Source organism: Ambystoma mexicanum, chromosome 5q (genome assembly GCF_040938575.1).
Source record: "Ambystoma mexicanum isolate Mex_15411 chromosome 5q, UKY_AmexF1_1, whole genome shotgun sequence".
Taxonomy (NCBI): Eukaryota; Metazoa; Chordata; class Amphibia; order Caudata; family Ambystomatidae; genus Ambystoma; species Ambystoma mexicanum.
Window position 1 is genome coordinate 101,202,322 of NC_090933.1, and position 21,774 is coordinate 101,224,095.

The 21,774-nt window shown below is 49.3% G+C and overlaps 1 protein-coding gene across 1 annotated transcript in view; it reads right to left on the reverse strand.

Moving 5' to 3' along the window:
* The window catches only part of ERP44 (endoplasmic reticulum protein 44), a 550,129-nt gene that overhangs the window by 192,490 nt on the left and 335,865 nt on the right, over positions 1-21,774 (reverse strand). Inside the window, exon 8 of the mRNA XM_069620604.1 lies at positions 20,633-20,749. Coding sequence (XP_069476705.1) covers positions 20,633-20,749 — 117 coding nt within the window. The remainder of the gene's footprint in view (positions 1-20,632; positions 20,750-21,774) is intronic.

Below are 21,774 nucleotides of genomic sequence, written 5' to 3' on the forward strand. Positions count from 1 at the left end.
CAGACTTGACTGAGTCTAAGCGTACCAGCCACAGAAGGGCCCCTCACCCTACTCAATGAGGGCCTGAGAATCCGAAAAAAAAACACAATCCGAAGACAAAGAGCAGGTTATCAAACAGACACTTAAGCAGAAGCAGGGATGGATGACAGAGATGCTGGAACTTTTGCAAGACAATTATGATTTATAACAAATAACTTATGTTATCCTTCCTTTGTTGTTTTGGTGATTGAATAAACCTTCTCTGTTACTGAAACCTGTTACTGTGTCAGCCTCTGTCGCACACGGCTACACTGTCACAAAGAATGTATTAATTCCCTAACCATTGAACAGAAATGCAATCAATATAGCTTTTAAAGCACACAAGTATGTTGTAAAAGGTATAATTGCGGGGGCGTGGCCAGGCAGCGCAACCATGCAGACGCGGCTGCAATAGGTTCCGTGGAAGGACGCCTGGTCATACATATTGAAATGCCCTAATTATTGCAACTCGGCAATAAATGTTGACGGCAGGTTCCCTGGACTGGGGAGACAGAGTTTGGTCCAGCTCGACGCTCTCTTGGGTGAGCCCGACGCCTGCAACTCCAGGAAGGGAAGGCGCAGATCTACGCAAAATGGCGGGCGGACCGTTGGAACTGCGGCTGCTGAATGAGCTGGTGACCCAGTGCTGAGGGGCGACGACAGCGGCCGTGGAAGTGAGTGGCAGCTGGGAGTTGGTTGGAGCGAGCGCCGCCTGGAGAGAGGTAGCAGTGCAGGCGAGGAACGGGGGTGGGGGGCGAGAGATATGGGCCCCCTGCGAGGCAGATCGGTGGCAGTGGTTCCTTTCGGCACTGGAGACATCGGGAGTGCGGGGAGAGGAGACGGCCCGATCGGCTCTGATTTGGAGGAAGTGGATCGGAGGAGGACGGTGGTCGGGAGTGGTAGGAGGTTGGGAGGGCCAGCCGAGTCCCTGTTTGGAATTAACGTGCGTTTGCTGCAGCGACACTGCCCCCCCCTCACTCCCGGCTGCCCCATCCCCCCGGTGGGTGCCTCTGGCTTGCGGTCCTAGCGGGCCTCCTTGGCCTCCTGAGGAGGCTGACCCGGCCCACTTGATTGGCTGCACGGGCCCACCCTGCTGCCCGAGTTGGAGCGGTTCGTTTGGTTCCCCTGGGACACGGCGGACATTCGGTTCAGGCAGAGTGTCTACAAGGGAAGAGAAATTAAGCTGAACACTGCTGTCAGGAAGGAGAGGAGAGTGTGAAAGCTGCAAGTGGGGCTAGCAGCCCATGAGTGTAGATTTTGTCTCTCTGTGCCACCTGTCTGTGAGGTTTGGGTGGCTGCGAAAGCGGACCCTCTTGGAATACATCAAATTTGCTGGATAAGGAGCTCAGCTCCCCCGGACACTCCAGTGGGTTTTTCTAGGGCCGGAGGCAGGTAACCCTAACCCGGATAGCACGCTGTCCATACTGTTTTGCTCCTGAGTGACAATCTGCTCGTGCACTGCACTTGTGCATTGCTGGAGGTGGCATTGGGTGAGCCCTCATCCTGTCCATCTTCCTGGGCTGGGGGAGTTCGTTTTCATTCGTCCTCCCTGATAATGCCTAGGTCTGGACATAAGCATAAAAGGAGCAAAATCACAGCATACTTGGCCCCTTCTGCCCCAGCTGCTCAAAAGATCCAGACTACTAAAGCGGATGTACATTCTTCGCAGGGGGCGGACTCTTCCCTGGAATCTTCTTTGTCTCTGGAACGCTTTGAGGAAATGTTGAGATCCTTTAAACGTAACATCACCCAGGAGATAAAATCGGAAATTAAATCTTCCAAAGACTCTTCAGCTTGCTCCATTGCCGATCTGGATTCTCACCTATCAGGATTGGAGGCCAGAGTCAATGATCTAGAAAATGTGGTTTGTGAGCAAACACATGGGAATGAGGAGCTTGCTGGGAGGGTCAGGAATATTGAGGAGCGGTTGGAGGAATTGGGGGCTAAGCAAGCAGACTTGGAAAACCACTCAAGAAGGAACATTCACTTGCGTGGCATTCCAAAACACATTCTGGATCAAGACCTCCCCGACTACGTAAAGGCTCTTTTCAAGTCTTTGTTGTCCCTTGGGGACTCTGAGAACTTGATTCTGGACAGGACCCATCAGGTTTACACCTCACTCCAGCAGAGATGAAATCTCCTCCCCGATGTTCTTTCTAGAGTTCACTTCTAGAACCAAAAAGGAGGCAATAATGCAGCGGCTAGAAAGGCAGAGCCAGTGAACTTCCGGGGATCTACAATTACTTTCTTCCAAGACCTGTCACTATACACACTAGTGAATCGCAAGCGCCTCCAAAGAATCATAACCTGGCTTCAGGCGAAGAAGGGTCTGCTACCGCTGGGGGTTACCTTGTAAACTTCTTTTTGAAATGCACAACCGGTCCTACGCTATTGGCTTGGAGGAGTAAGCAAAGGAGCTGATGGCGGGCCCTGATGGTGATGTGTTGAAGGGGGCCAGGGGGCTTCAAGGGACTGTCTGTTAGCCCTACACCAAAAGACATGAAGAGGAAGCCCAAGGGTTGGGCGGTGTTGGGGAGCTCTCGGGGTAGGGAGACGGGGAATATGGACCACTCCTGATCTGGTGAAATGTCCCTAACACAAGGGTCTCAAGGTCTATAGAATCTTGGTCCTAATTGCTAGACAGGGGCAACTTTCTTCTAAAATATGCTTAGCTAAAATTTGGTGTTTAAGATGCCAAAGCTTTTCTGCCTCCTAGGAAGCTATGGACAGAAAGACAAGTTGTATGTTACTATGGTTATATGTTGAGTGTTGGGAGTGGAAGTGTACTCAAGACGAGACGGAGTGCGTTTGACCGGGCACCCAGATATGGATTGCGTCCACTTATTGCCAGAGTGCGATGTTACAATATTCTGTGAAGGCCGATGTGGCCTTTTGTTCTGCTCTGATTGTTTTTATTCCTTTTGACATTTCTTTTTTTTAGCTTATTTTAAGTTGAGATTGTTTTACTTCTTATATTGGATATGTTATTTTGGTTGCTTCTATCATAATGTCAGTGCAGACGCTCTTGATGAGCGATGTGGGTCTCACTTCTGTCCTTAGGAATGCTGCATTGCTAGGAGATTGTTCTCTCTTTGAATGGTCTGCTTTGTGGGGCAACAGGAGGGGAGATATTCGAGGGGGTGGCTCCTCACTGGGGGATATTTCGTTTTTAGGGCTAAGCAGGGGATTGTTTGTGAACTGAGCGATGGGACAGCAGTTTAGCTGCATCACCTTGAATGTGCAAGGTTAATCCCCCCGCCCCCAAAGCGGAAAGCTCTATTCCACAGATGAATTACTCTTAATCCTGACCTCTTGTTTCTTCAGGAGACTCACCTTCTGCAATCAGATGAGTTTCAGCTTAATGATAAGTCTTATCCCACTAGATATTGCGCTTCTGCCGGCTCAAAGAAACGAGGAGTGGCTATCCTGATGCGTAGAGATGTCCCCCCTGAAGGTGCAGAAGGTGTTGCGAGACAGGGATGGGAGATATATTATGCTGGTGGCTGAGGTACAGAGGTGGAAAGTAACTTTGGTCTCGATATACGTGCCTAACTCACATCAGGAGGTGTTTTTTGCCTCTTTGTCAAAACTATTGTATGAACAGGCTGAGGGGGAACTCATGATAGCGGGAGATTCTAACGCTGTGGTTAACCCTTTAGTTGATAAGACCTTGACCCCTCCGCTGCAGATAAAAAGATGTTTTTAGCATTCACTTCTCTGTTCCGCGATCACTCACTTATTCAGGCTTGGCGGTTTTCTCATCAGGAGGAGCGGGATTATACCTTTTGTTCTGCGGCACATGGGGGCTTCTCCAGACTGGACATGTTCCTCATTTCAGACAAATTGGTTCCCCAGTTAATAGATGTAGAAATCCTCCCGCAGGCTCTGTCCAATCACGCCCCAGTATGATATATATGATATATGGCATTTATAACGCGCCTATACCCAGGTGTTTCAAGGCGCGACGAGGCAAGGGAGGGGAACAGAGGGAAGACAGACAACGAACCTACTAGGCCAGGTGTCATTCAGATCACGCAAGTGCATGGAGAGGTAACCTTAACAATGGCCCCTTTCCATGCGACCCCACTTCCTACGCGATTATGGCGTATGAATGAACTTCTGTTGAGTGACCCTCAGTTCCGAGATAGTGTCTGTGAAGCTATAGTTCACTATTTTTCTGACAAGGACACGGGGGGAAGTAGATTATTTCATGGTTTGGGATGCTGGGAAGGCCGCAATTAGGGGGCACATTACAGCACAAACAGTGGTTAGGCGGGACATTAGGAGACAGGTGCAGGTTCAGCTGAAAGAGGAACTACGAGAGAGGGAAGAGCTGTACAAAAGGAGACACTCCCGGCGTCTGCTCAGGGATGTGCTAGTGGCCCGCAAGGCCTTAGAAGCCCATCATATGAGTCAAGTAGCATATGGTATTATGAGAACCAAGCATCATTATTATTCGAGAGGGAATAAGGATAATCGGCTGCTAGCAGCCAAGCTGAAAAGGCAGGCAGGGTGAAATTATATTGACTCTCTGAAGGATGCCAATGGGAAATCTATCAACTCAGAGGGAGGACAACTCCAAATTATAGAAAAATATTTTAGGGAGCACTCGCCTCCGTTTCAGAAGGACCTGAAATTAGCCCAGGAATTCATACAGAAGGCACAGTTGCCTCAGGAGTCCCTGGAGTCCCTGGATCGCTTAGAGGAACCTATCACACCTAAGGAAACAGAGCTTGCAATTCGTTCCCTTCCGTCTGGGAAGGCCCCAGGCCCAGACGGTCTCACGAAGAGGTTCTATAAAACCTTTGGCACTGTATTGGCCCCTTATTTGACTAAATTATTTAATACTATTTGGGCCGCTGGCTCTGTGTCTAAATCCATGGCAGAATCTGAAACCACCTTGATTTTGAAGCCAGGGAAAGATCCGACAGAATGTGTATTTTATCGTCCGATTCCGTTATTAAAAATAGATGCAAAGCTATTAAGTAGGTTTATAGCAGGAATATTGGGCGACATTCTCCCGACACCGATGGAGATCAAACAGCATTAATTCGTAATCGCTCAGCGCAAGATAAGATCCGACGGGCGATAAATCTGATTACCCTGCCCCCGAAGATCCCGGGGAGGCCAGCCATTCTATCTTTAGATGCCCATAGGGCTTTTGACAGCATGTCCTGGGGGTATCGGAGGCTGGTATTAGATGGATATGGGTTTGGCTCCAATGTCTCTAAATTAATATCAAATTTCCAATTCCCTTCGGCAAGAGTTCGGGTGAATACACGATGGACCCCTTTGATTACCTTAGGCAAGGGGACAAGGCAGGGATGCCCCCTGTCCCTGTTAGTATTTGCTCTAGCGTTAGAACCCTTGGCCCAGCAAATTAGACACCACCCGAGATGTTAGACTTCGAATATGCGGGACAATCTCAAACTAGCTTTATATGCAGACGATTTGCTTTGCTTCCTAAGGGATATCAATAAATCTGTACCACCGCTGATGAACCTTTTATCCTTTTTGCTGACCTTTCAGGATTTCAGGTGAATCCATCCAAATCAATTGGATTGGCCTTGGCAGAGATCCCCAGTGAGATTGCAACCATTCAAACAGTTTTCCATTCCATGGTCTACGACTGAGATCCCCTACCTGGGTATAAAATTGACTGTCTTACTCGGGACTCTTCAAGGCCAATATTCCTGCCTTACTGAGTGAAGCAAAGGATTGGCTCTTACAGTACGAATCTCAAGAGATCTCTTTGCTGGGCACGATTACCGCGCTCAAGATGACCTTGCTCGTGAAACTCATATCTTTCAAGCTCTTCCAGTTCGGATTCCTGAGGGGGACCTTATCGAGATGCAGAAAGCATTAAGTCGCTTCGTCTGGAACGTGAGAAAGCCTAGAATACCTCTTAAACTCCTTACCAGGGGAAAGCCACCAAGGATTGCCCTTGATTCCAAGATAGTATAGGGCTGCACAGGTTGCTGCCATGCTGACCTGGGCAAACCCTCTGGAGGCCCCCAAATGGCAAGATATCCAACAGGCAGTGTCCCGGTTCCCGTTTGCGCAGTTTCCGTTTCTTCCTAGAGGGGGCCGGACCTGTGGGCGTGTTCTCTTGGCCACCACGAATTCCACGCTACAGTGTTGGGAAAAGGCATGTGCTCAAAGTGGGATCAAATCGGGCCTGGGACCCCTGTCCCCTGTCTCCCAGAACCCGGTCTTTACACCGGGCCTGGTGAACAGCGCGTTTCGCAACTGGGAACCCGTTGAACCAGTACATCTCAGGGACTTGTATAAAGACCTGGAACCTCTGACGTTTGCTGAATGTAAGGAGAAATTCAATTTGTTAGAAACTGAATGCTTTTAATATATTCAGCTGCGTCACTGGATAACTAATAGGGTCACTAGCCGAGCTGCGGATAGTGATCCGACCGGGTTAAAACTAAAAATATAGAAGGCCAGCGGGCTCAGAGTTTCAGCCGGTTATAAACTTTTACAGAAGGTCCCTCCTGGGAAGAAGCTCCCTTATATGCGGGCTTGGGAAGAAGAATTGGGAATGGAGATTCCAGAAGAATCCTGGCAAAGGATATGGCTCAGAGCCCAAACGAGCTCCCGATGCACGATTGTGAAGGAGAATGCCATTGTATTAGGTTATCGATGGTATCTGCCCCCAACTAGATTGCATGCAATGAACCCGGACACATGTTGGCACGGATGTGGGAGAAAGGTGATCTGGCGCATATGTGGTGGCAATGTTCCGTTATACAATCCTTCTTGCTAGAGGTACGCTCTAAAATGAAAGAGATTACTGGTGTTTTGCTACCTATGGACCCGTTGGTATTGGTGCTAGGGGACTCGCCAGATGACGGCTCCTTTCCGATGTCCGGAAATAGGGCAGCTTCGCTTTCTACCCTCCTTATAGCGGCTCGGATCACAAGTGCCCAATTCTATAAGTCCGTAGAGGGGTCCCAGATTGCCTATTGGTGGGTGAAAGTGTGGGAATTATTAGGGTTAGAAAAGCTCTCAGCTATGTTGGATGGGAAAATGCTAAGATTTACACGCATCTGGCGACCGTTTCTGGACTTTGTTTGGGACAAAGAACAAATGTTTTTTCAGCCAATGTTATTGAAGCATGTTCTGAAGCCTTGAGGAGCATATTGAAGCCCTCATATGTTTCCTGTAACTGACCATGTGTAATTTGGTTGTTTTTTTTTTTTCACTCCTCTCCTTCCCTTTGGCCTTCCTTTTTCTAGTGCTTTCTTCTTACTCCCTCCCTCTATAGGTGCTGCTCTGGGTTCAATTACCTTTTAAGAGGACTGCTGTAGAATTGGGGAAAGCTATGAATTATAAATATCTACAATGCAGAAACCTATGCAAGAATTCAACGTTTGTTACCGGCAAAGTATTTTCTGAATGTACCCTTACATGATGCTTGCATGATTTTAAGTTGGATTATGAACTGGGTTTTATTAAATGATGCAGGGAGAAGATTGATTACTGTTTAATGAATTTATGATGTACCTTATTGGACTGTTTATTACTGCTGGTTTTCTTTGTTTTATATGCACTGTTAAAAAAGTATAATTGCTGTAAATAAATCTCAAGCCAAAAGGGTGATGGAATTGTTCACCACACAAGGTGCACCAGGTAGCAAATCTCTTTGTGCCCATGTTGAAGTCACTTGAAATGTGTACTCTATTTTTGTGATGCCCTAAATCTATTTCCCAGTTAATTCCATTGCAATCTCACTGGATACTATATGTATGTGGCCCTTTGCAGACCCTTATTTTCCACGCCTCCATCCCCTCTAAGGGAGGGACTACGGCCAACCCCTAGATGCTGTGGGTCACAAAACCCCTGGTTTATTAGCAGAATGCATTTCCAGTTCTCTAAAGCCAATCAGCTAGCATGAAGTTTGCCATAACTGCTCATCTGACTTCTATATGCATATTAAACATCATTTCACTTATCTGAATACTCTGGGATGGCCATACCTTTACAGGAAAAGACTAGGGGGCTACTTTGATCATTGGGTCATTGCTTTCATCCACGAGTGGGCACTACCCTTCCCCACCCATTCCTCTTAGGAAGAGAAGCAATACAAGCTGTCAGAGGTGTGGATCTAACTAATCTAAATCACACTAAATATGCCTGACATAACCCATCACCTTACCAGTACGTAGACAAAGGGTAGCATTAAGGGTTCCAGTCAGTTTTAGACTTCTGCAGGTTAGAAGGCAAGTCGGTCATAAAAGGTCTGAAAGTGCTCACCAAAAGAGGCCTAAGGTGATGGATGCCAAAGTGGCAAGTCCTCTGAATTCACTATTGATCTAAAGAGTAGGAATATAATCAAGACTAACAGTAGTAAATGGGAGCTTGATCTACATCAATCTATTAAGGATATAAAACATTACAAAGATCACTATTACAGAAACTAATAGAAAATAGATACACATATTTAAGAAAATGATTAAACTACAGTGGTCTTATAAAATCCAGCGAGGCAGGGGGAGCTAGCACTGCAAAGGATTCTTTTTAAGCACATACATTTCTTTCAGTGGAAGATTTAAGTGCATGCACACAAATGTGTTCAGAATAATCCATCTGAAGAGTGAAACTTGTGGGAATAGATTTCTGCGGTTTTTAGAAGGTCTGAATATTTCTACAGTGTGGACGTTTTAGAGAAACTAAAAAAAAGATAATAGCATGTGTACTATGAGGCTGGCAGTTTAAAGTTTTAATTGTATAATTACGACCAAGCACTCAAAAATCACTTCAACTAAAACGACCTACATACGTGTGGTATGGTAATGTTTATATATAAAGCGCCTATACACAAGCAAGTGTTTCAAAGCACTCAAGGAGGGTGGGAACATGGGGAAAACCAGTCGCTCAGAGCCCTTGATAACGGTACGCACAGGAAGGGTAAGTGAATATGATAAATTTAACAGGTGAGATACAGCAAATAGGCCTGACAGCGATTCTGTGTTTTATTCAAGTGCAAATAAGAGGTGAAGACAAGGGAGAACAGACAGACTATCTTCAGGTAGAGATGCATTCAGATCGTGCAAGTGCAAGACGGTCAAAGGATGAAGGGTGCGGGGGGGTACAAGTGCACAGAGTCCGTAGAGACTCGGATAAGTGCAGAAAGAGAAGCGTTCTTAGATGTATTCACAAGTGCAGTGACGAGGGTGGGGTGCAGGGCCTTGAGGCAAGTGCAGAGGACTGGCGGGGTTGCCAGGGACCTGTGAGACTCTGAGGTACACCAGGCGGCCAGCCAGCAAGCTGTATGGAAGGGGAGGGAGAGATGGAAAGAGCAGAGAGCTAGGTTAGCAGGGTAGGAGGAGAGAGAAGGAGGAGGAGGAGGAGGTGGTGTTGAGGAGTTTCCGGAACTTAAGATCAGGCTCAAGACGTAGGGTGGCAGCGAGGCGCCTGCGGAGGATCAGGATATCCCTCCAAATCTCTGCTTGGAGAACCGGCTCACTCGCAGAGGTTGGAGGTAGATGAACGGAGGGCTCGAGAGTGACAGTATTTACGTAGGCAATGTTGCAGGAGAGTAGGTCCCAGACCCCAGAAGGCCTTGTAGACAATGCAGAGGGTTTTGAACTGAATCCTTGCAGCCACAGGGAGCCAGTGAAGGGATTTCAGCACCAGAGGGCTTGAGGCCAAGAATAACTCTTGCAGTTCTGTTCTGGATGTGTTGCAGAGGGCGCAGGGACGTTAAGGAAGAGACTGTTGCAGTAGCCCAGCCTAGAGAGAACAGGGGCTCTGGAGACAGTGAGACGCTGGGGGAAAATGAGAAAAGGAACACGTTACTTACCTGTAACTGTTATCCAGCATGGATCTGGCATGGATTCACATGCTCATGAATATTCCCTGTCATGATGCCAGGAATCCTCGGTAAAAGAAAAAACGGTTTCACTTTCGTTTATAAACGGTCTTTCTCCTATAAACCAACCACTGAGCTGTGGATCATACTGCCCCCAGCCAATGACTGCCCTATCCCTAAGCCCCTCCTCTGGCAGCCATCTTCAGATTTGGTAGCACATATAGTGGCAGTATGACAAAGAAGAGCCGCAGAGTGGCAGGAGGGAGGGTGCGCATGTGAATCCACGCCAGACCCATGCTGGAGAAGAACAGTTACAGGTAAGTAACTTGTTCCTTCTCCATCATGAGGTTTGGCATGGATTCACATGCTCATGAGTCAAGAATACACAGAAGTACATACATACACAAACAACGGTGGTCAGTCATGATTTCGAAAAAATAATGTTGAATGACAAAAATGTCGAAAAAAAATGTTGAATTAGTTTTTTTAAAATTATATATTTATTTTGGGGTCCGGGAGTAAAAAGAAATGGGTAAAACAAAAAAAAAACAAAAATTTTAAAAGTGGGTTGGGGGACCCCCCCATTTCGAAAAAAAACGTATTGGAAAAAAAAAATGTGACTTTTTTTCTCGAAATAATGACTTTCGACATTGTTTTCAAAATTATCACTATAAACCATACACAACCACGGGAGGTGGCAAAGCTCAACAGAAGCAAATACCATTAACTCCTCACCAGGCTCACCTTCAAGCAAACAGGTTGCATAGCACTGCTTGGCCGACTCTGGACTCCTCCCTGGAATCCCAGTCGACGCAGTAGAATTTCGAGAAGGTGTGCGTAGCAGCCCTGCAGATGTCCAGCAGGGGCACACCAGACAGGAACGCTGTTGTCACAGTGATCGCTTTGGTAGAATGGGCTCTCGGATGGCCAGGCAGCGGTCAGTTTGCCAACCAGTGACAATGAGTGATGCAGCTGGAGAGCCACTTGGAGATGAAAGCCTTGGACAAGGCCTTCCCATGGTTCACAGGATCAAAGTTCACAAAAAGCTGAGAAGTTTTCCGTAAACACTTTGTGCGGGCCACAGCACTCGTGCCACATCCATCCAGTGCAAAGTCCTTTCAGCCAGTAACAAAGGTGTCGGAAAAAACACAGGTAACACAAAGGGCTTGTTGAGATGAAATTCATACAGAACCTTGGGCATGAAGGAGGGGTGATCCCGCAGCACCACCCTTGTCTCGTGGAAAGTCAAGTAAGGCCGCTTGCAGGACAGGGCATGGATCTCACCTACTCTCCTGGCAGAGGTGATGGCCACGAGGAAAGCTGCTTTCCAAGACTGTTACGCTCAGGCCGTTGCGTGCTGCATCTGCACCGAATTCCACGATACAGCGGAGTCCATTATGGCATCGTTTCAAGTTGCCATGGAAACTGGGAAGAGCTTGCACACATGTTCGTCAGCTGACGAAGCTCAGACGTGCATCACGTCTTCGTACGCGATAAGCCACACCCCCAGCTGGTTTGAAACGCTGCGGCAGCAGCATTCTTGTTGCTGCCAATTGCTTTGTTACGGCTCCGGTTGATTCTCAGCCACCCTTTCTTTCTTCGGATTTCACTCCGGACCCTTGATTGACTACCCCGTTTCCAGACCAGCTTGTTTACACGAATTGCTCTCGGATTCCTTCAAAGTTTGGCACTTCAGTTTCTGGAGGTTTCGTATGTTTCTTTTCATTATTGTTGCGCTAGCTTTCTACACAGCGCCTGCCTTCCCTTTTTCCTCTCCAAGCGGGTGGACTCGAGACTCCCGATCTGCCCCGGTTCACCTTTCTGCCCGGCAGAGCTGGAGACTCAGAACAGCTCCGATTTGCCTGTAAGCAGACGAAGCCTGAACAGCTGTTCCGCATTGAGTTTCAGTGCATTCACATGTCATTTTCCTTATTCAGGAAGGAAGACAATTTTTGCAACTCCTTTGATTCGCCCACGTTAGGTATGAACATACGGGAGGACCTGCTCTTGAACCTCGACTCCATCACTCTGTGTGTTCTCATTCTGCTCGATCTCTCTTCTGCCTTTGACACTGTCAACCATGCCATCCTGCTCAACCGTCTCCGTGATAACCTGGGTATCACTGGTCAGGCTCTGGCGTGGCTGACCTCTTTCCTTTCCAATCGACCCTCCCAGGTCCAACTTGGGTCCTTCCTCTCTGACATCTTTTTCTCCTCCTGCGGCGTTCCCCAGGGATCTAATCTCTCTCCCTGGCTGTTCAACCAGTATCTGGCACTCCTTGCCCACCGCATCGCCGCCCTTTGCCCCAACTTTCAGTGCTATGCGGACGATACCCAGCTCATTTTCAGGCTACCCTCGGCCTCCTCCTCTCCCTCCCTCATCTCTGACTGTCTGTCTGCTATCCAGGAATGGTGTGCTGCCAATGACCTCTGCCTTAATGCCAGTAAAACTGAGATCCTACTCATCGGCACACCCACTCCCTCCTTCCCTGCAGCTCTCTGGCCGGCCTCTCTTGGCCCTCTTCCTGCTCCTACCTGCAAGGCAAAAAACCTCGGGGTCATCTTCGACTCCACTCTCTCCTTCTCTCCTCATATATCTGACGTCTCTAAGAAGTCACATTACCAGCTGCACCTCCTCAGAGGTATTCTTCCCTTCCTCTCCTTCCCCCAGAAGCTCACTGTCTCTCGAGCCCTGGTTCTCTCGAAGCTGGACTACTGTAACAGCCTCCATCTTAATCTGCCTGCCTCCACTCTCCGCCCTCTGCAACTCATCCAGAACAGAACTGCGAGACTTGTCCTTGGCCTCAAGCCCAGGGACCGTATCTCTCCAGGAATGAAATCTCTACACTGGCTCCCAGTGGCTGCGAGGATAAAGTTCAAAACCCTCTGCATTGTCCACAAGGCCTTCTGGGGCCTGGGGCCTAAATACCTTCAACTCTCTCTTCCTAAATATCTTCCTTCCCGAGCCCTACGCTCATCCGTCTCCAACTCCCTCAGGGTCAGCCGCTTCTCGAAGCAACGAGCTGGGGGTAGATCTCTCTCCGCGGCAGGGGCCTCCCTCTGGAACAGCCTTCCTGCCTCCCTGAAACTTGAGGAGAACCATCTCCGGTTCCGGAAGTACCTCAAAACCTTCCTCTTCACTTCTGCTTTCTCTCTCCCTCTCCCCTGCTAAATTCTTCACCTAAACTGCACTGATTCTGCAACTGGGCCACTCTCACCGGCCTCGGTCCTGGGCCCAGTCACTCTTCACTTGCACTGCCTCCCTGGCAACCCCTGCACTGCGGGACTGTCTCTGTATCCCTACAGCCCCCCCCCAGCACTTGTCTGCACTTACCTTGCACTTGCCACCAGCTGGCCCTATTTATTTATTATTTTAGCTCTATTCTACTTATTTGTACTGCACTCCCCCTCTCCCCCTTCCCCTTGCACTTTTTCCCCTTCACCCTACCCCTGCACTTGCGCGGTCTGAATGACACCTGGTCTAGTAGGATTGTTGTCTGTCTTCCCCTTGTTCCCCCTCCCTGCCTCGTCGCGCCTTGAAACACTTGTGTATAGGCGCGTTACAAATGCCATATCATATCATTCCATTACCTCTGTAATCAACTGCCAGTGACTTTACCTGCACTCTGTTTGCTCCTTACCCTATAACTACCTTGGACCCCGCACGCATAAAGAACTTGGTTACATTCCTGCAATCCAGGACAGAACTTACTCGGATTGGCACCACTAAGTGGATGTGAAAGCTCTCCGGTTTATGCACCAACCCGGATCTAGTGCGGCCCTCTTGCCGATCGGGTTCAGCACCCTGTACTAACCTACCTGTTTATTATTTTAAACTTTCATTATTGTTCTAATCCTCTGGATTAGTTATCCTACACTGGATTGGTTACCCTACACTGACTTGTCAGGTTAGTCCAACATAATCATTATTCTGAAACCTTTGGGAATAGCCTAATTAGTGTCCATCCTTGCTCATCAACAACTAACAACCCCTGTATATCTACACTTTCCTTAGGCTTCTACATAAATTAGGTGTCTAATCATCTGTTCATTTCTTTGCAGTGTTGGGTTAGAAGTGCGTGCACTTCCCGCTCTTTTGTACGATAGACAGTTCCGACTATTCTTTATCATATATCAGAACGGTACATCGTAAAGAAGAGCCCCACACTAGAGGATCCTAGAGATCAGGGGATCCGGGGTTCTGGAACCACTACTACTACTACGCCTCCTCCTCCTCCTCCTCCTCCTCCTCCTCCTCTTTCACTACGACTCATGGACTGGCCACACAGCCTGTCAACGTGGTGAGTAACAAAGACAGGAACTTAAGCGGGAGCTTGATGCATTGGCTCAAATGGGGCCCCCATGAGCCTAGTCAGCACCACGTTGAGTTGCCACACCGAGGCAGGCGCCTTCAACGGCGGGAACAAGCCGAACAGTCCTTTGATGAACTCCTTCACTGGATGGTGCGACCAAAGAGAAGACCGTCCCGGAGACCTGGTGTAGTAGGAGATGGCCACCAGATGCACCTTGATGCAGGCGTGCACCAGCCCAGACTTAGCCAACGACAAGTACGGAAGGATGTGGGGGGCTGTGACCCTCAGAGGGTTAATCTTCTGCGACCGGCACCAACTCACGAAACGCTTTGGCAAAGACCTCCCTGCAGTCCGCACGCAGCTCGTAACCACCAAACTCTAATGCTGTAGGAGCCAGGCCTTCAGGTTCAGCGATCCTGGGTCCTGGTGCAGTATTGTACCTCCTTTCCTGGCAAGAAGATCCACGGCAACTGGTAGCTTGGCTGGAGGCGACGCTGACATGCTGAGAAGGTCCAGGTACAAGACTTTCTTCGGCCACGTTGGCGCGACGAAGATCATCCTGCACCAGCACCATCTGAGTTGATTAATGACTCGTAGTAGCAGCGACAACGGAGGGAACTCTTACAGGAACAGGCCTTCCCAAGGGAAGGAGAATGCGCCCCCCATGCTCCCCGGCTGGGGAAACCTGCTGGCAAACCTCTGGCACTTGGTGTTCGTCGCTGTCGCAAACAGATCCATCTGGGGACTGCCCCAACTGAGGAAGAGGTTGTCCACTTGATCCTGCCGAAGCACCCACGCGTGGCCAGACCGCAGCTCCCTGCTGAGGGAGTCGGCGACAGTGTTTTTGACTCCCGCCAGATGGAAAGGAATGAGGCCCATCCCCTGGACGACGGACCACTGCCACAACTCCTGCGCCTCTCTGGAGAGTGCTGGGATCTGGTGCCCACCTGCTTCCAGATGTAAAACATTGTGGTGGTATTGTCCGTGAAGATCCTCACCACTTTAGAAATGACTTGAGGGCTCAAAACACAGACGGTAGTTCCAGGACGTTGAAGTGTAGCGCCTTCTTCTCCGGCAGCCACAGGTCTCCGGCGTGGAAGCATCTGGTATGTGCTTCCCCGCCCCTCCAGGGAAGTGTCCGTCGTGACCATCTCCTGGTATGGAGGGCTCTAGAAGTCTGTGCCCCCGGCGATGTTTGAGCGCACGCCCCACCACCTAATCGCTCGAAGGAACTCCTCGTCGAGCACGATCCTGTCCTTGAAGCTTCCGGACACCTGGATCCAATGGGAGTCCAGGAATTCCTGGAGAGGTTGCATCTGCAATTTGCAGAGCTGGACCAGGTAGATACATGACATGCCAAGCGGCGAATTGATGGTCTTCAACGTGGCAATCTTCAGTGCTAACAGCTGTTGCACCTTGCCCAAAATGGCCGCTATCCTCTCCTCCGAAGGAGCCACCAAGCAGGATACTGTGTTGAGCCTGGACCCCAGGAACAGTGCGTTCTGCCATGGAGTCAAGCAGGATTTTGCATAGTTCACAGAAAACCCCAGATCCGTTAGCAGACTGACGACCCTCTGCTTGATCGACAGGGATGTACTTTGACATGGCCCGGATGAGCCAGGCGTCGAGTACACATGAATTCCCTGTAGTCGCAGATGGGCCGCCACCTGAGCCAGGCACTTCGTAAAGACTCTGGGCGCTGACCTCAGTACGAACGGGAGAGCCTTGAACTGGTAGTGCTTCCCTTGTACGACGAAGCGCAGGAACTTGCAATGTTTTACGTGAATGGGGACGTGGAAGTACGCGTCCCCTAGATAAAGTGACAACAAAGTCTCCCTCATCCAGTTGGCTGAGCATGTCATGCTGCACCATCCTGAACTTCTGGGACTTGATGTACTTGTTTCATAGATCTAGAATGGGCCTCCAGCCTGCGGTCTTCTTTCTTACTAGAGAGTATCTTGAGTAAACTCTGGAGCCCCGAAGTTGCTTCGGAACCAGCTCTATCGCCCCTTTTCTTAACATGGTGCGAACCTCCAGCAGCAACTTAGGGATGTGTTGTTCCTGCCGGGCCACCAGTGGACACTTTTGTTGAAACTCCAAAGTGTGCCTGTGGGTGAGAACGTCCAGCACCCATCGATCGGTGGAGATGTTTTCACACACGCTGATGAAGTTCGACAGATGGCCTCCTGTCAGGGTGAAGTGGGCGGGTCCCCATGTCCTGGCCGGTTCAGTCCTGCTTGGAGGCCGGCATGCCGCTCTAGGAGCCTTGACGGCAAGGATGACCACTTCCAAAGGCCTTGGAACGACCCCTGTAGGCTTCCTAGGTCGTGGAACGGGAGAGTTGGCGGTAAGAGGACGATCCACCGCTGCAACTCTAAGATCTATTGGACTTCCCTCCTGTGGGACAAAAGGAATGACAGTGCTGTTACAACATGCCCAAGGCACAGGCCGTCTCTGTGTCGGTCTTGATGGCCTGAAGAGATGAATCCACGGCCTTGCCGAAAAGATAGTCTCCGCACGGCATCTCCAGGAACCTCGTCTGCACCCCTTGTCTGAAGTTTGTGGCCCTCAGCCAGCCGCGACAACAGAGGCAATTCCCATTTCGCCATCTGGCAGCACCCTGTGTCCACAATGTCCAGGGCCACGGTGATGGCCCAGTCCGACCCCACTTTCCCTTCCTGAACGATCTCCATTGCCTCTACCCGCTTGACCTCGGGGAGGAAATCGCGGATCGGAGACATCTTGTACCACAGCTCCCATTCGTACCTATCCAGGATCGCTAAGGCGTTGACCACCTTGACCGTTGTCGCCGATGAGTAAATGACCTTCCGTCCCATGGCGTCCAATTTCTTCCCTTTGCCGTCTGGTGGAACAGAGGTTGACAACAACGGGTTGGACAACTTCTTCCTAGCCGCAGCCGAGACCACAGAGTCTGGCGATGGTTGTGACGGCAGACATTTGGGTGCAGATTCCAGCACCCTGCATTTCTTTCCTAGCTGGTCCTTCGCCGGGGCTGAGGAAGGGTTCTTCAGCAGCACCAGCCCCTCTTCCGGGGTGAGCTGGAAGAGTTCCGACGCATGGGCTATCATGGAGTGGAAGGATCCCACTTCGTCCGGCGGAGAAGCCATTGGTGGCAGAGATTCCACCATTGTCGTCGGTGTCTGTCGTCGCTGTGTCGGTCCACGTATCCCTAGAGGGGAGGGCAGTGACGGTTAGAGTGGAGGCATAGGGCGTGCCTCCTTTTCTTCGGTGGTGAGGTCATTGCCGGTGGTGTCGCTGGTGGTGCTGTCAGCATCCTCTTCTGAATCTCTGACACCAACGTGTGGAGGGTCGAGAGAATATGCGACAGATCTCTGGGAGGTGCCTGGGGGAACAGGGTCCCTGGGCCCATCGCCTATGATTTCGTCCCCACCATTGCCGGCACCTCTGGCAGGCATCTCCTCGACGTTCGTTGTCGTCACCACCCTCCTCCGGGATGGTGTGGACTTAAACTATCTCTTCCTCGTCGGAAAAGAAATGTCCATATCCTGTAGCTCTTCTAGGCCCCTCTTTCCCCTTTTTTGGGTCCTGCGGGGTCAGCTTCAGGGTAAGGCCAGGCATCCTCTTTTCTGGAGTCTTCTCCACTGGTTTGGCTGAAGCCTCCCACCTGGGAAGAAGAGCCACCCTGAGACCGCCACTGGGGTACCCTGAACTGGGTCAGCACCTTTCGCCTTTGAGAGGGCAGTCGCAACCAGCCCGATAGAAGAGGACGATTTGGCCTGAATCACCTGGGCCATAACTGGCAGGTCGAACATCTTGTCCTGCTTGGCCTACTATGGCTTCTCTCGCAGCTTCCCCGGGGTAGCTGACTTTCCCTTGGACGAAGAGCTGGAGCAATGACTGGAGATTGAGGCTAATGGAGACTAAGAACGTGCCCCCTGACCGTCACGGGACCCGCTTGCGGGCGACTCCCCCTAAGCGTACTCGCAGTGCTTGGCCTGCTCTTTGGCCCCCACAGATGGAGCGCCCTCAAAGGACTTAGAAGCCCGCTCTGGCTGGCTGGATCCAGATGAGCCATGCCCCAGTGGACCACATAGGGTAGAGGCCCTAGCTTTGAGCCATGCCGCCAGTCGAAGTGTCGATCCTTCATCGTGAGCTTGGAGAAGTCATGGCAGATCTCGTAAACTTCTTCCTTGTGTGTCGGGCAAAGACAATAAAGGCACTGGGAATGTTCGTCGTCCGTGAAAACATTCCGCAAACCGCAGCAGAGCTGGAAGAGGGAAGACCTGTCCTTCTCCTCCGACATGATCCGCCGCGGTGTAGGTCTGATGGTCTTCTGAAACACCAGACAATTTTGGCCTTCAGGGGGGGTGACGAAAGATGCCAAAAAAATGTATCCCCGTTAATCAGATGAATAAACGATGGAGCACACAGGCTCAATTGAACAAAAATAGTGTTTTCCTAGCCAAATAAAGTGCAAAAAACTCAAAACTCTAAGAGCAAAACACGACTCCCCCAACACTTGAACGTGTGGTAAAAATCTGAAGATGGCTGTCAGAGGAAGGGATTAGGCAGAGGGCAGTTATTGGCTGGGGGCAGTATGACCCAGAGCTCAGTGAATATTTCATAGGAGAAAGACCGTTTCCCTGACGACAGGGAATATTCATGAGCATGTGAATACATGCCAGACCCCATGCTGGAGAAGGTAGAGTGCCTCTGGGGAGGTGTAACTGATAGATTTTTTTGAGATGTCAGATGTGAGAAGAGAAGGAGAGTGTGGTGTCAAAGATAACCAAGGTTTTCGGCCTCACAGGTGGGGGTGGGGATGGGGCCAAGGGAGGCCGGTCAGAGAGAAAATGGGATAGCGGGAGCAGGGGGTCCCAATGCAAACAATCTGTTTTACTGGCATTGAGGCAGATGTAATTTGCAGCACACCATGACTGACTAGCGGACAGTCGGATACGAGTGAGGAGGAGGTGGCTGAGGGTAGCCTGAAAGATAGTTGTGCGTCATCTGCATAACACTGGAAATTATAGCGAAAGTGGCGATCATACATGCCAAGTAGCCATATAGACATTGAAGAAGCAGGGGGATAGGTTTAATCCCTGGGGAACACCGCAGGTTGAGAGAGTGATAGTTGAGAGAACGGCTCCAAGTTCAACCAGGGATGGGCAGCCGGAGAGAAAAGGGTAACCACGCGAGAACCCGACCTCTGATTCCCACGGTGTCACGAGGACATGTGATCAGGAAGTTGTGGTTAACCATGTCAAAGGAGGAGTAGAGATCTAGACGAATGAGGAACGAGGGAGTGTTTGTGTCAAGATTTGAGAGCGGGTCTTCATGGTTGTTCAAAGAGCAGTTTCCGTGCCTCTGGGTGCTCTAAAGCCAGTCTGGTCATGGAAGCAACCAACTGATTCAGTATGGAGGTTCAGCTGAGATGGCCAACTTGTCAGCAAAGGCTGGGACGAGGGAGTCAATGGTATCCTTAACGGTTTTGTAGGGGCAAGGGTCCACTTGTTTGGATGAGGCCTTCATAGACCGTACTGATCTGGCGACCTCTTCAGGTGTGATGGGTGAGAGAGAGGAGAGGGGAAGTGGAGGTGAGGCCAAGGGAGACTCCGGTATTGGTGTGCACTGTGATGGGGGTAGGGAGGGGAGGAAAGGATCTCTTGGGTTTTTGTGGTGAAGTGTGCTGCCAGGGCCGAGTAGAGGGCCTGGGTGGGTATAACAGAAGAAGAGGCTGCTGCAGGATTGGCCAGTTTCTTGCAGACTTTGGAAAGTTTGGCTGTGTTTGATGCTGCTGAGATGGGGGATTGAATAAAGACTTTTCTTGGAGCGGATGCTGAGTCGATATTGCCTTTGAAGGAGGCAGCAGGCCAATTTGTCAGATGGCCCACCTGACAAATTCTATTTCTGCTCAGCTGCCCTACACTTGCGTTTAAGGGCAGTCCGATCGGAGCCGTACCAAGAGTTACACTTTTTGGAAGGCTTCAGTCGGACCCTCACGACAGGGGCAAGAGTATCAAGAGTGATGGCTATAGGGAGATTGTTAGCGTGGGCTGTGTTAGGGTGGGAGTTAGCCACAGGAATGGGCGGAGGAGAGTAGGTGGAGGCAAAGCCAGCCACTGTTACTTTTTTCATGGGTCTGGTGACTGAGGCTGAGTGGTCGTGCGGGTCGCTGCAAAAGGAGAGGAGAGCTTCACCCAGCAGGAGGAGTGATAGGAGGAGGAAAGTAGAGGAGGCCAGGTCAGCCCATTCCGAGAGTGTTTTACAGGGGAGCGAGTGTTAAGGGTGGCAATATATCGCAGCTTGCCATCCTTAAAGGTCTTCCGAGGGGCGGCACAGGGCACAGTGGTCCCCTCTGAGGGTGGCAAGAGGGCTAGAGGGATAGTAGAAGATGGCAGAGGGGCCATGGCCGACAAGGTAGCTCTAACAGTAAGGAGTATATGGGTACAGACTTACAAAAACAAGTGCACTGATATATTCTGCTTTACTCATACCTCTCCATTTTCAAACGTTATCTCTCGAACAAGAGGGACACATTTATCTTGAGTCCATGCGTAAGCCAAATCAAAATTAGTCAGTGAACCCAAGTAGACCATATCTGGAGGGTTTTCCTGAAAGCAAACAAGAAATAACAATGAATATAAAACGTTTCGTATTTAAGGCCAACATAACACTTCGTTACATTGATGGAAGTATTACTTCATTTAGAGATATTTCATCAAGTTCTCTCGACAAATTTAAATATTAGTAAAGTTGCATACATTGTTTCACTTTCAGAACTTAGATTTCCAAGACCACCACTTCTCAGTACTAGCACATTTGGCAAATCAGTATGCATCTTTCCTGATATGAATATAGAAACCTACATTTGATCAAGTAAGGTTTTGTGTGAATCGGTGGAGGATGAAGGAATGCTATCCAAGAGGATCAAAGGATGATTTCCCATTCAAATTCCTATAGGCACTAGTGTCCAATGAAAGTACAAAGGAAGCTAGATGCATCGATCACAGATTTGGATAATAAATTCAAGATTACTTGAGCGTCAAATCCTAGGAAGAACTATCATTTTGGTTATGGCAATTCATGATTTATGTGAAATAGGCAGATTAATCCAGAAATGTATTGAGTCAGTAAATGCTCACATGTACCTGTCTACACTATTACATGCATCTCAAATAGGATGTACTTTACTGTCAATGTATATCATTTCACATGGGAAGAAGAAAATATGGTGCAAAAAATGAATTCAAATTCAAAAGCGTGTTAATTACCGATTTATGTTTGTGGGCAATCTTTCACTAGTCATTCATGTCGTTTACACCAAATGTACAACTAGCACACAGAAATCCAAGAGCAAGTACCCAGCCACTGAATAATAAATGTTAGCTGGTATTCATAATAACTCAATATTATTCTGCCGTATAATTTGGCAAATGTTTTAATCCTCACTTGGTAGTTCCGTAAATGGTCAGACAAATTTCAAAACCTTCCAACATTTCAGGATTGTACAATTTTCTTTGGCCAGATTGCTGAATGTGGTCATAAAACAAACTGGGTATTTCTTTATCAGAGAGCAAATGAGCAGAGTTTCTTGTTCACAAGAAATTAGAAGATGTCCCCTTTCACATGCTTACGC